The sequence below is a fragment of the Diceros bicornis genome, chromosome 3, assembly GCF_020826845.1.
Source record: "Diceros bicornis minor isolate mBicDic1 chromosome 3, mDicBic1.mat.cur, whole genome shotgun sequence".
Taxonomy (NCBI): domain Eukaryota; kingdom Metazoa; phylum Chordata; class Mammalia; order Perissodactyla; family Rhinocerotidae; genus Diceros; species Diceros bicornis.
The window spans coordinates 19,037,488-19,052,715 of NC_080742.1; the positions used below are offsets into that span (position 1 = coordinate 19,037,488).

A 15,228-nucleotide genomic window follows, 5' to 3' on the forward strand; every position below is an offset into this window, starting at 1 on the left:
GCTGACCAGACCAGACAGAGTGGCCAGGCCAATGACAGGGAGCAGCTGGGGCGGAGTGCAGGGGGCTCAGATTAGACAGCCCTTAACCCTCACATGGTGGCGGCAGATGGAAACTGCAACCAGATATTTCCAGGATGAGGAAAAACAAAGTGAATACAGGAACCACAATGCAAAGGTACATGAAATCACCAAACCAGAAGGAAAATGAAAAGCACCCAGAAACCAATCCTGAAGGCACAGAAATCCATAACCTAAATGACAGAGATTTCAAAATAGCTATCATAAAAAAACTCAACGAAATACAAGATTACATGGACAAACAATTCAATGAGATAAGGAGTTTCTTCACAAAAGAGATTGAAATCATAAAGAAAAACCAATCACTACCGATGGAGATGAAGAATGCAATGGAGGAGATAAAGGAGAATCTGGAATCTTTAAAGAACAGAGCTGACAATATAGAGGAAAGAATTAGCATTATAGAGGATAGGAATACAGATATGCTCCAAATGCAGAAGGAGAGAGAACTAAGACTAAAAAGAAATGAAGAAAGTCTCTGAATAATATCTGACTCTATTAGGAAATGCAGCATAAGAATTATAGGTATTTCTGAGGGAGAAGTGAGGGAAAGAGGAATAGAGAACCTATTCAAGGAAATAATAGCTGAGAACTTCCCGAATTTGGAGAAGAAGCAGGAAACACTGGTAAGTGATGCCAATAGGTCGCCTAAATACATCAACATGCAAAGGCCCACTCCACAGCATATAGTGGTAAGGCTGGCTAAAGTCAATGACAAAGAAACAATATTAAGGACAGCTAGATAAAAACAAAAGATAACATACAAAGGAACTCCCATCAGGCTCTCAGCGGATTTCTCAACAGAAAATTTACAGGCTAGGAAAGACTGGAATGATATATTCAAAATACTGAAAGACAAAAACTTTCAGCCAAGAATACTCTAGCCAGCAAAAATATCCTTCAGATATGATGGAGAAATAGTAACTTTCCCAGATAAACAAAAGCTAAGGGAGTTCATGGCCACGAGACTCCCACTACAAGAAATACTCAAGAAGACCCTCAGGCCTGAAAAAAAGAAGAGAAAGGGAAAAGCTTGGAGCAAGGAGAAAAATACGTAGACACCATCAGAAAAACAGTAGATCTTTACTGAAATAGGTTAGCAACCACTTAAATACCAAAATCAAAGATCAAAGGTAGGAAATTACCAAAAATAAATATAACCTCATCACTGTAAACACAGACCCACAACACAAGATAGAATAAGTTGTAACAAGAATGACTTAGAAGGGGAAGAGGAAAGAGATTGAATTGACTTAGTATAAGGAAATAAGAGGCCATCAGATAATGGACTATCGCATACACAAGATTTTTTTATACAAACCTCAAGGTAACCACTAAACAAATAATCAAAACAAAATCACATATGATAAACAAAGAGAAAACTAGAAGAGTCATAAGACAGAACAACCAAACTGAATTGATAGTCAAAAACAAATGGGAAAAGAAACAAAGGAAATGCAAAAGAATTGGAAAATAAGTGACAAAACAGGAACATTAAGCCCTCATATATCAATAATTACCCTAAACATAAATGGATTGAACTCTTCAATCAAAAGATACAGAGTGGCAGGATGGATTAAAAAGCAAGACCCAACAATATGCTGCCTCCAGGAAACACATCTCAGCTCTAAAGACAAGCACAGACTCAGAGTGAAAGGATGGAAGACAATACTCCAAGCTAATGGCAAACAAAAGAAAGCAGGTGTTGCCATACTCATATCATACAAAGTAGACTTCAAGATAAAACAGGTTAAGAGAGACAAAGAAGGGCAATATATAATGATAAAAGGGACACTCCACCAAGAAGACATATCAATTATATATGCACCCAACATAGGAATGCCAAAGTACATAAAGCATCTATTAACAAACCTAAAAGGAGATATTAACACAACACAATAATAGTAGGGGATCTTAATACCCCACTTACACCAATGGATAGATCATTCACACAAAAAGTCAATAAAGAAACAGTGGATTTAAACGAAAAACTGGATGAGATGGACCTAGTAGACATATACAGAGCACTCCATCCAAAAACAGCTGACTACACATTCTTCTCAAGCGTTCATGGAACATTCTCAAGAATAGACCATATGTTGGGAGACAAAGCAAGCCTCAATAAATTTAAGAAGATTGAAATCATAGTAAGCATCTTTTCAGACCATAATGCTATGAAACGGGAAATCAACTATGAGAAAAAAACTGGGAAAGTGACAAAGATGTGGAGATTAAACAACATGCTATTGAACAACCAATGGATCATTGATGAAATTAAAGGAGAAATCAAAAACTATCTGGAAACAAACAAAAATGAAAATATGCCATACCAAATCATGAGATGCAGCAAAAGCAGTCCTGAGAGGGAAACTCATAGCGATACAAGCCCACCTTAACAAACAAGAAAAAGCCCAAATAAGTAACCTTAAATTATACCTAACAGAACTAGAAAAAGAACAAACAAAGCCCAAAATCAGCAGAAGGAGAGAAATGATAAAAATCAGAGCAGAAATAAATGAAATTGAGACCAAAAAAAAAAACAGTAGAAAGGATTAATGAAACAAAGAGTTGGTTCTTTGAGAAGATAAACAAAATTGACAAACCCTTAGCCAGACTTACTAAGAGAAAAGACTCAAGTCAATAAAATTAGAAATGAAAGAGGAGAAATTACAACAGATACCACAGACATACAAAGGATTATAAGAGAATACTATGAGAAATTATATGCCAACAAATTGGACGATCTAGAAGAAATGGATAAATTCTTAGACTCATACAACCTCCCAAAACTGAACCAAGAAGAAATGGGGAATCTGAATAGACCAATCACAAGTAAAGAGATTGAAACAGTAATCAAAAACCTCCCCCAAAATAAAAGTCCAGGACCAGATGGCTTCTCTGGTGAATTTTACCAAACATTCAAAGAAGATTTAATACCCATCCTTCTCAAACTATTTGAATAAATAGAGGAAGATGGAACAATTCCTAACTCATTCCACAAGGCCAACATCACTCTGATACCAAAGCCAGACAAAGACAATACAAAGAAGGAAAATTACAGGCCAATATCGCTGATGAACATAGATGCAAAAATCCTCAACAAAATATTGGCAAACCAAATACAGCAATATATTAAAAAGATCATACACCATGATCAAGTGGGATTTACACCAGGGACGCAGGGATGGTTCAACATCTGCAAATCAATCAATGTGATACACCACATAGACAAAACAAAGAATAAAAACCACATGGTCATCTAAATAGATGCAGAGAAGTCATTTGACAAGATACAACATCCATTTGTGATAAAAACACTTAACAAAATGGGTATTGAAGGAAAGTACCTCTACACAATAAAGGCTATTTATGACAAACCCACAGCCAACATCATACTCAATGGGGAAAGGTTGAAAGCCATTCCTCGGAGAACAGGAACGAGAAAAGGCTGTACACTCTCACCACTCTGATTCAACATAGTACCGGATGTTTTGGCCAGAGAAATTAGGCAAGTAAAAGGAATAAAAGGAATCCAAACAGGCAATGAAGAAGTGAAACTCTCACTATTTGCAGATGACATGATTATATATATAGAAAACTCTAAAGAATCCATTGGAAAACTATTAGAAATAATCAACAACTACAGCAAAGTTGCAGGGTAAAAAAATCAGTCTACAAAAATCAGTTGCATTTCTGTATGCTAATAACAAACTAACAGAAAGAGAGCTCAAAAAGATAATACCATTTACAATTGCATCAAAAAGAATAAAATATCTAGGAATAAATCTTACCAAGGAGGTGAAAGACCTATACAATGAAAACTACAAGACATTATTGAAAGAAATCGATGATGACATAAAGAAATTGAAAGACATCCCATGCACATAGATTGGAAGAATAAACATAGTTAAAATGTCTATATTACCTAAAGCAATCTACAGGTTCAATGCAATCCCAATCAGAATCCCAATGACATTCTTCACAGAAATAGAAAAAAGAATACTACAATTCATATGGGGCAACAAAAGACCCAGCTAATGCAATCCTAATAAAAAAGAACAAAGCTGGAGGCATCACAATCCCTGACTTCAAAACATATTACAAAGCAATAGTAATCAAAACAGCATGGTACTGGTACAAAAACAGACACACAGATCAATGGACCAGAATTGAAAGCCCAGAAATAAAACCACACATATACGGACAGCTAATTTTCGACAAAGGAGCTGAGAACATACAATGGAGAAAGGAAAGTCTCTTCAATAAATGGTGTTGGGAAAACGACAACCACATGCAAAAGAATGAAAGTGGACCATGTGCTATCGCCATTCACAAAAATTAACTCAAAATGGATCAAAGACCTGAAGGTGAGACCTGAAACTGTAAAACTCATGGAAGAAAATATAGGCAACACACTATTTGACACTGGTCATAAAGGAATCTTTTTGGATGCCAAGCCTACCCAGACTAGGGAAACTAAAGAAAAAATAAGCAAGTGGGACTTTATCAGATTAACGAGCTTCTACAAGACAAATGAAACCATAATCAAGAAGAACAGACAAACCACCAGCTGGGAGAAAATATTTGCAAAACATATCAGAGAAGGGGTTAATCTCCATAATATATAAAGAACACACACAACTGAACAACAACAAAAAAATCCGGTCAAAAAATGGGCAGAGGAAATGAACAGACACTTCTCCAAAGAAGATATATAGATGGCCAATAGGCACATGAAAAGATGTTCAACATCACTAATCATCAGGGAAATGCAAATCAAAACAACACTAAGATATCACCTCACGCCCGTTAGAATGGCTATAATCACCAAGACAAAAAGCAACAAATGTTGGAGAGGATGTGGAGAAACAGGAACCCTCATACACAGCTGGTGGGAATGCAAACTGGTACAGCCTCTATGGAAAATGGTGTGGAGATTCCTCAAAGAATTAAAAATAGAAATACCCTATGATCCATCTATCCCACTACTGGGAATGTATCCAACGAGCCTGAAATCAACAATCCAAAGAGGCTTATGCACCCCTATGTTCATTGCAGCGTTATTCACTATAGCCAAGAAGTGGAAGCAACCTAAGTGTCCCTTGAACTGATGACTGGATCAAGAAAATGTGGTATATATATACAATGGAATACTACTCAGCCATAAAAAAGACAAATTGTCCCATTTGCGACAACATGGATGGACCTGGAGGGTATTATGTTAAGTGAAATAAGACAGAAAAAGAAAGACAAACACTGTATGATCTCACCAATATGTGGAATATAAACCAACACATGGACAGAGAAAACTGTATTGTGGTGACCAGGGGCAATGGGGGTAGGGGGTGGGCACAAGGGGTGAAGGGAGACATGTATTTGGTGATGGACAAACAAAAATGTACAACCAAAAATTTCACAATGTTATAAACTATTAGAAAATTAATTAAAAGTATTTCTATTCTTCAGTTTTGATGGAATATTCTGTATATATCTATTAAATACTTCTGGTCTAATGTGTAATTTAAGGCCAATGTTTTCTTTTTTATTTCTGTCTGGATGATCTATCCATTGGTGTAAGGGGATGTTCAAGTCCCCTACTATATTGCATTACTGTTGATTTCTCTCTTTATGTCTGTTAATATTTGCTTTATATATTTAGGTGCTCTTATGATGAGTGTATAAATATTTACAAATGTTATATCCTCTCTTGAATTGACATATGTATCATTATGTAATCTCCTTGTCTTTTGTTACAGTCTTTTTTTGTTTGTTTTGTGAGGAAGATCAGCCCTGAGCTAACATCCATGCTAATCCTCCTCTTTTTGCTGAGGAAGACTGGCTCTGAGCTAACATCTATTGCCAATCCTCCTCCTTTTTTCCTTCCCCAAAGCCCCAGTAGATAGTTGCATGTCATAGTTGCACTTCCTTCTAATTGCTGTATGTGGGACGTGGCCTCAGCATGGCAGGAGAAGCGGTGCGTCAGTGCACGCCCGGGATCCGAACCCAGGCCACCAGTAGTGGAGTGTGCGCACTTAACCACTAAGCCATGGGGCTGCCCCACAGTCTGTTTTAAGGTCTATTTTACCTGATATGAGTATTGGTACTTCAGCATTCTTTTCATTTCCACTTGTATGGAATAGCTTTTTTCTCCCTTTCACTTTCACTCTGTGTGTCTAAAAATCTGAAATGAGTCTCTTGTAGGCAGCACAGAGATGGATCTTATTTTTTATCTATTCAGCCACCCACTGTCTATTGATTAAAGCATTTAGTCCATTTTCATTTAAAGTAATTATTGGTAGATATGTACCAATTGTCATGTTGTTACTTGTTTTCTGGTTGCCTTTCTAGTTTGTTTGTTTTTTTTTTTGGTTTCTTCTTCTTTTGGTCTCTTCCCTTGTGGTTGGATGATTTTCTTTAGCGTTATGCTTGGACCTTCTCTTGGTTTTTTGTGTATCTATTGTAGCTTTGTGCTTTGTGGTTACCTTGAGGTTCATATGTATCTACCTATATATGTAGTAGTCTATTTTAAGGTGATAGTTGCTTAATCTGAATGTGTTATAAATCACTACACTTTTACCCCCACACACTTTATCTTTTTGATATCATATTTTACAACTTTTTATTTCGTGTATCTCTACTTATTGTAGTTATAGTTGATTTTACTACTTTCATCTTTTAACCTTTATACTAGCTTTTTAATTAGCTGAACCATTGCCTTTACTAAATCTTTGCCTTTACAAGTGAGATTTTTTTCATATATTTCTGCTTTTGTCCACTTGAAGAAGACCCTTTAACATTGATTGTAAGACTGTTTTAGTGGTGATAAACTTCTTTAGTTTTTGTTTGTCTGGGAAACTATCTTTCCTTCAATTCTGAATGATGACCTTGCAAGTAAAGTATTCTTGCTTGTAAGTTTTTTTTTTCCCTTTTGACTCTTTAAATATATTATGCCACTCCTTTCTTGCCTGCAAAGTTTCTCTCAAAAAATTAGCTAATATTTTTACGGGAATTTCCTTGTATGTGACTTCTTGTTTTTCTGTTGCTGCCTTAAAGATTCTCTCTTTGTCTTTATCTTTTGACAGTTTAATTATAATATATCTTGACATTGCTCTCTTTGGATTCATCTTGATTAGGACTTTCTGTGCTTCCTGGACATAGATGTCTGCTTTCTTCCCCAAGTTAGGGAATTTTTAGCCATTATTTCTTCAAATAAATTTTCTACACCTTTATCACTCTTCTCCTTCAAGGACACCTATAATGCACATATTAGTACACTTGATGTTGTCCCAGAAGTCCCTTAAACAATCTATTCTTAGGTTTTTCTTTTTGCTTTTCTGATTAGGTGATTTCCATTATATTTTCTTCCTGAATGTTGATACATGATTCTGCATCATCTAATCTGCTCTTGATTCCTTCTAATGCATTTTTGTTTTAGTTGTTATATTCTTCAACTCTGATTGTTTCTTTCTCATATTTTCTCTTTGTTGAAGTTCTCACTGTGTTCCTCTGTTCTTCTCCTCAGTTCAGTGAGCATCTTTATGACCATTACTTTAAAATCTTATTAGGTAAATTACCTGTCTCCATTTCATTAGCAATTTTCTGGGATTTTACCTTGTTCTTTTGTTTGAAACATATTACTCTGTCTGTTCATTTTGTTTGACTTTCTGTGTTTGTGTCTATGAATTAGACAAAACAGCTACCTCTCACAGTCTTGAAGGAGTGATCTTGTGTAAAAGCCTTCCCTGTGTAGACTGTGTGTGCCAGGCAGCTTTGACAGGCTGACTGGAGTTGTAGCAGGCATGGGCTGGGGGAGTATGGAGATGTGCCTTGTTCAGTTTGTCTGTACCACTGTGATGGTACAGCTAGAGCTGGAGCAGGCATGTGACAGGGTGTCATCGTGTATGTCACTCTAGGGCAACCCTGGCAGGTAGGTTGGAGCTGGTACAGGCAGGGGCTGAGTTGTCCCAGGGCATGCCCCACTGGGGCCTCCTTGGCTGGATGGCTGGATCTGGAGCATGTGTGGGCTGAGAGGTCCCAGGGAATGCTGCACTGGAGCCACCCTGGTGGAATGGCTGGAGCCAGAGTGACCCAGAGTGTAGCATGCTGACGTTGCCCAGGTGGGATGGCTGGTGCTGGGAACTGGTCTCAGGGTGTGCTGTGCTGGGGCCACCTTGGTGGGATGACTGAAACTGGAATGGGCACAGGCTAGTGGAGATCCTGGGGTATGCTGTGCCATTGCCACCTTAGAGGGATGGCTGGAGGTGGGGTGGGCATGGGCAGGGGGCCTGGGGAACAATGCACTGGGGTTGCCTTGAGGGGATGGTTGGGGTGTGGGCCAGGGGCCTGTGGCATACTGAGGTGAACTTAGCAGCCTAGTTAGAATTTTTGGATCACACTCCTGCCTGTGTTATGAAGGTGGAGGAGGAACACAAAAAATGGCACACATCAGCACCTTAGACCCTGGAGAGATTTCCAGCCATTCCCTGTCCATTTGGCAGACGCTCTAGGGTTACTAAATTGATTCTCTTCCTATATAATCTTTGTTGTTAGTATTGTTGAGTTGATTCTGATTCCTAGCGACTCTGTATACAGCAAAGGAGAATCTTTCCCGGTATTTTTGCACTATCTTATCATCTTCTGGTGCGACATCACACAATGCTCCACCGCTATTCACAAAGTTTTCATGGCAAATTTTGTTGGAAGTGGGCAGCCAGTTCATTTGTCCTAATCTTTCTTAGTCTGGAAGCTCTGGTGAAACCTGTTCCCCATGAATGACCCTGATCCTACTTGAAATACTGGTGGCATAGCTTTCAGCATCACAGCAATATGCAGCCACCACAGTATGACAACCAATAGATGAGTGGTGTGGTTTCCTGACCAGGAAATGAACCCAGACCATGGCAGTTAGAGCTCCAAATCTTAACCACTAGACCACCAGTCCTGGCCCTTTATAGTCTAAGTGCCCTTTCAACTGTTGTTTTTTGCTGTGCCCCACGATAGGCAAGCCTGTGCACAGCCCACTCAGTGATATTTCTCACCGCTGCAGGTTACCTCAATGGTGGTGGGGTTCCATTGAACCATGTCTCTCTCTCTCTTCTATCCGGCTCTCTGTGGTCCCCCTATTGTTTATTGTGCAGAAGCTGTTTAATCAGCCCTCAGTTCTTCAAAATTAATTACTCTATATGTCGGTGTAGATTCAGTGTGGCTGTGGGAGGAAGTGAGTTCAGTCTTCCTATGCTACTACCTTGAACTCAGAATACATTATCAATTTTTAAATGTTCCACTTGCCTTGCATGCCTAGAATAAATCTCATTTTCTCACAGTTCATTTATTTTCATACAGTGTTGGATTCAATTATCTAATATTTCTTAATGATTTTTGCATGTGATTCTATGAAAGATATTTATGTGTATAGTTTTGTTTTCTTGTAATGTATTTCTCTGACTGTGTTTGTTTAATGTGGTGGGACCTCTTAAGGATAGTGACTGAGCCATGTTATCAATGACTAAAATTGGTCCATAGAATTTGATCGTCCCTAACCTATATCAGTAGAACTATGAGATGTAATAAGTGTAGAATAAAATCTAATCTAAGAAACATTACTTAATACAAGAATAAGGGTGGCTACAGTTAAAAAAGAGACAACAGGCTCAAAATAGAGTGACATGTGCTAAGGCCAAGTCATCAAACTAGACTTAATACCTAACTTAATTACAGTTTCAACCTCTCCTAGGAGTGGGATCTTAAACCAATCATTCTGGAATTACCTGGTGAGTACTCGTGAGGTAATTCACCTGATAGACACCTACCATTCCCCTAAAGAAGATGACCTTGCCTAAAACAATCATCTCTTTCCTAGAATAACTTTCTTGCGCCACCTCCTTCTACCTATAGAAGTCTTTCATTTTGTACAGCTCCTCAGAGCTCCTTTCTATCTGATAAAGTGGATGCTGCCCACTTACAAATCATTTAATAAATCGAATAAGATCTTTAAAATTTACTCAGTTGAATGTTTTTTAACAGATTTGGTGGCAATCAGTGGAATCTGAAGTAAACTTCTGATGTCTTCGAGGACAATAAGAAACCCAGGTGTGGTACCTGCACACCCTTTGAGGTCTCTGTCTGTCTCACCATTTTTGAGGGCTATGAGTAAGTTCCTCTTGGTTCTGAGAACTGCTTTGTGTGCATTAGGCTCCTGATATAGTTGGTTTTCCAGTCCAGGGCTTAGCATGTCAGCTTAAGCTGGCAGACTGTTCCATCCAGAACTTGAACCTTTAGCCCTTGGTTCAGTCCACAGTTCCCCATTTGTTTGGAATCCCTCCCCAAATTCCACATTGGTAACTGCTGATAGTTACTAGCCAGAGACAGATTGGATCCAACTTAAGAACCAAACTGGGTCCAGGGTTCAACTGAATCTGACTTGGAAACTGAACTGTGTCTGGGATTGAACTGGGTCTGACTTAAGCAGTACTAAGTCCAGTGTGAGGTCTTTGGTGAATAAAATTGTGTTTTAGGGCTGAACAAGAACAGTCTGCAGTTCCCCCATTTATTGGGGTCCACCAGTTCAGTCCTTTTCCCAGTCCCCTGTTCTACATTGGAAATTGCTGGTGATGGTCAGAACCTGATAAAAATTGTTTTCTAGGCCTCCTCCCCTAAGCTAAATGGAAAGAAAGATGGAAAGAAAAACTTTTTGAAGCCTTTATGAAAGGATTTACCAAAACATTCCAAATCTAAACAGCTATAAATCCAGAACATACAAATATTTTGATTTCCATCTTAGTTGGAAATATTCTCCCTGATATAAAAAAGCAAATTGGAGATAGTGTAGTTAGATGGGCAGAGTAGCCCCTTGATATCATTTAGACTGCAGCCCAATTCTTTGAGGGATTAAAATTGACTATCTTTATATTACAAATCTTTGAAAAACCAGAAATGTAGCCCTAGAAACAATTCAATGTCTACCTATCTTTACCATTCCCAATTCTTAATTCTGAAAAAAAAAAAAGGGAAAAGAGTCCTTTTAAACAATACAAACTGCAATAGAAGCTCCTTTGCCTCGAATCTGGTTGACAGCTTCCATCATATTACTTGTCAAGAGTAATACACATCTTAAGTGTCTTCCCCAGAAATATTAGCACAAAAGCTTTACCCATATGAGTAGGTAACTTTAACTCATTCCATCCACCAGAAACACAATTTGAATCCAACTTCTTTTATAACTCAAGATTTTTGTGTTATTGTACCTGATTCATGGCTAAAATTTTAGAGTGGAAGCAATAAGTTCTCTGTTTACATCTGTCTGTATGTTTATGTGTGTCTATATGTATGTATTGTAGATGTGTGGTATTTTTCTACCTCAGGATGATATTATTTAAAATTAATTTGTAAAGGAGCTCTATTTAATTTGCTTAAAAACAAAAAGGTGATTATATAAATTAAGTATTCCTAAAACTCTCAGAAATACAGAAACTAACACAAATACTTTTCAAGTTCACTTGATCTGGGAAAATACTCAGTATCAAAGCTAGTTTCAGTTTGTTGGTTTAGCTAAAATAGACATATCTTTAAAGTTATCAATATTAAATATAAGGCAGACATACAACTTTTATTCTACCTGTGTTTGTAAGTCAAAAAATTGCATAATATCTCTGTTACAAAATTTGCCAGCAAAATAACAATAATAATAATTTAGGATGAAGGCTGATCTTGTCCAACATTTCGTGAAGTTTTTGTGAGTAGTCTAAACATAATTGTTGGGAACAAGTAAATTACACAGATATAAGTGAGATAAAGGTTTTAAGTAAATTTTTAAGCAATAATTATATATTAAGGTATGTCTACTTAAATAGTTTCCGCAAATCTTTTTGTTAACTTAAAACTTTAGAGTTTTGCTAAATTAAATTAAATGATGGGTAATTGTAGAGATGACCTTTCTACACAGCTCAGGGTCACATTAGATGACCAGGCCCTAGAACACCAATGCTTATACACTAATTTTATAAACTTTGTGATAGGCACTCTGCATCTCTGCTTCCTTTCATTCTGCCTATCCAAATAGGGTCATAGGAAGTCTTTGTTGCCTAATTAGGGAATGAAAGCCAAAGCATCTTTTACTTTTTCCATTTCTCATGTCTGTTTTTCCATACATGGTGCCTAAAGCAAAACTTTTTACATATTCCTATACCTCACTCATAATAGCCCATGTAAATAGATAAATGAAGGGCCACAGGACTCCTGGTTAAGCATAAAGTCTAGAATCTATTTATCATTATTTTTTATCTGAACTATCTTTTGATATGTCTTACAGAACAAACATTTCAATATCTATGATAGAACCCAAATCTTCACTTCCCTGCCTGACTTACAGCTACGGCTAAGACATATGTCTACACTATGCATTAGAGTCTATATTTGCAGGCTTTACCCTAGAAGTGAGTCACTCAGAGAACCAGGGTAAGTGCACAATCTCTAAGGTAATGTGGATGAAACAGAAATAATTCATGAAGCTTCTAGAGGAGCCCATCATATAGTTCTGAGGCTATACATGACATCCAAATGGGGTAGCAGTGGTATCATCACAGGACTCATTCTCATTGTTACTTGTTTATTGGTGAAAACAGTTAGGACATACTTTCTTAGCAAATTTCAGGTATACAATACATTATTCTTAACTATAGTCACCCTATTCTAATTTAGAATTCCAAAACTTTTTCATCTTGTATATCTGAAACTTCATACCCTTAGACTAAAATGTCCCCACTTCTCCATCACCCAGCCCCTGGTAAAAACCACTCTACTCTCTGCTTCTGAGTTTGATGTTTTTATATTCCTCATAGAAGTGAGAACATGCAGTATTTGTCTTTTTGACTGGCTTATATCACTTAGCATAGTGTCCTCCAGGATTATCTATATTGTCGTAGTGGCAAGATTTCCTTCTTTTATAAGGCTGAATAATATTCCATTGTATATATATTTCCCACATTTTTTTATAAATTCATCCATTGATGCACACTTAGGCTGTTTTCCTGTCTTGGTTATTTGGCTATTGTGAATAATACTGCAACGAACATGGGAGTGCAGATCCCTCTTTGAGATAGGGATTTTATTTTCTTTGGCTATATACCCAGAACTGAGATTGCTGGATCCAATGGTAGTTCTATGTTTAATTTTTTTAAGAACTTACATACTGCCATCCAACATAAGATGAGGGATATATTAATTAGCTTGATTATGGTGATGAGTTCACAATATATATGCATATCAAACCATCACACTGTACAACTTAAAAATATTATTCGTTAATTATACCTCAATAAAGCTGGAAAAATATGTAAATTATTATACAAATAAATAAAATATTATCTTGTACCAATTAGATTAGGTCCATCCTAACCATTTATTGTTCTTTCATTCTAATTTACCGATATTGGGAGATCAAAAAGTATTGTAGAACTGGTATGCTGAACGATATCATCAGTTTAGTCATTTTTCATTTTCACTTATACATGTTAGTAAAAACTTTTTCCCCATGAGTGAGTTAAAAATACATTCCCTTTATACTAATGAAAAAAAAAGGATCACGAAGAAAATCAAAAATGTTGCCTTAGAATATACAATTATTTTGTGAGACAATTTCTAAAATCTTCCATATTAATTTCAGATCCTTCCCTCTAGGCGTGGAATATTATTTTTCTTTGTAATGGAACACAGCTGAATTGATGTGAAACTGAGCTTTGGTGACTAACGTAGACAGTTTGTCTACATTTCCACAGAGTGGATTCTCTGAATCGCTCTTCTCAGGGCTCCTATCACCTCCTTGTTTCTTAGGCTGTAAATGATGGGGTTGAGCATCGGGGTCAGGATAGTGTAGAACACAGCCAGAACCTTGTCCTCTGTTGGAGATCGGAGGGATCTTGGGCGTAGGTAAGTGTAAGCAAAAGGTGCAATGTAGAAAATCACCACAGTGAGGTGGGTGCTGCAGGTTGAATAGGCCTTCTTCCGCCCTTCTGCAGAGTGCATGCGATAGACAGCAAGGAGAACCTGGCCATAGGAATATGCAATACCAAGGAAAGGCAACATGAGGAAGAGGGTGGTGCTCACAAACACTGTGTACTCATAGACCCAGGTGTCCACGCAGGCCAGAGTCAACATGGCTGGGACATCACAGAAGAAATGGTTGATGGCCCTGGATCGGCAATAAGGGATTTGGAGGGCATATACTGTGTGGGCACAAGAGTTGATAGAGCCCATTATCCAAGATCCTATTATCATCAGCATACACACTCTTTTGCTCATATGGATGGGATAGTGGAGAGGAAAGCAGATAGCTATGTAACGATCATAGGCCATAGATGCCCATAGTAGGCCTTCGGCACCTGCTAAAGTCAAGAAGAAGAAGCTCTGAACCCCACACCCAATGAAAGAGATAGACTTGTTTCCAAACAGAAAATTGGAAGACATTTTGGGGACAATGGTGGAGATGCAGTTCAGATCCATGAGGGAGAGCTGACTGAGTAGGAAATACATGGGTGTGTGGAGATGGGTGTCCAGGAGGATGAGAAGGATCATGATGGACAGGTTGCCAAACATAGCTGTTAGGAAAATGAGGACAATTAGAATGAAGAGGAACAGGCCAATTCTTGATGGTAGGAATAACCCCAGTAAAATGAAATCAGTAGATGTTTGATTGTAGTTTTCCATGGGACACTCATTTAGTTTTTCCTAAAGACAGACACAACATTAAGTCAGTATAGAGCAACAAGCTGGTTTTAATTCATTATTTTAGTCACAGTGTGATTTATTCTTGAAACATTACAGCCGTTAAATGAAGAACAAAATTACCTATTTTGAAGAAAAAATCCCAGTTTTTGCCTCACAGATAAAATTTTGATGAGGCAAACGTCTATGGCCAAAATATTTTACAGAAATCTGTGAATTTGTAAGAATAATATATTTCTGTAGTGACTTTATTAGGATATAGATATTTTATCTCCCTACAGAATTTCAGGTATCATCAAAGTCAGAGCTTATACTTTAAATGTCTGCATAGAATATCTACGTAAATGCATAAATTATAGACTCATATTTGAATACATTTTCGTAACCTTTAGGGGATGATTTTTTTTCTTTTATATTTAAGCCCTAATACCT

General features: G+C 37.4%; 1 protein-coding gene across 1 annotated transcript; it reads right to left on the reverse strand.

Moving 5' to 3' along the window:
- Positions 1-13,750: 13,750 nt before the first annotated feature.
- On the reverse strand, positions 13,751-14,778 carry LOC131393497 (olfactory receptor 2L5-like). The gene has a single exon (XM_058524438.1). It carries the CDS (start codon positions 14,776-14,778, stop codon positions 13,837-13,839), a length of 942 nt encoding a protein of 313 aa, XP_058380421.1. The 3' UTR covers positions 13,751-13,836.
- Positions 14,779-15,228: the final 450 nt, after the last annotated feature.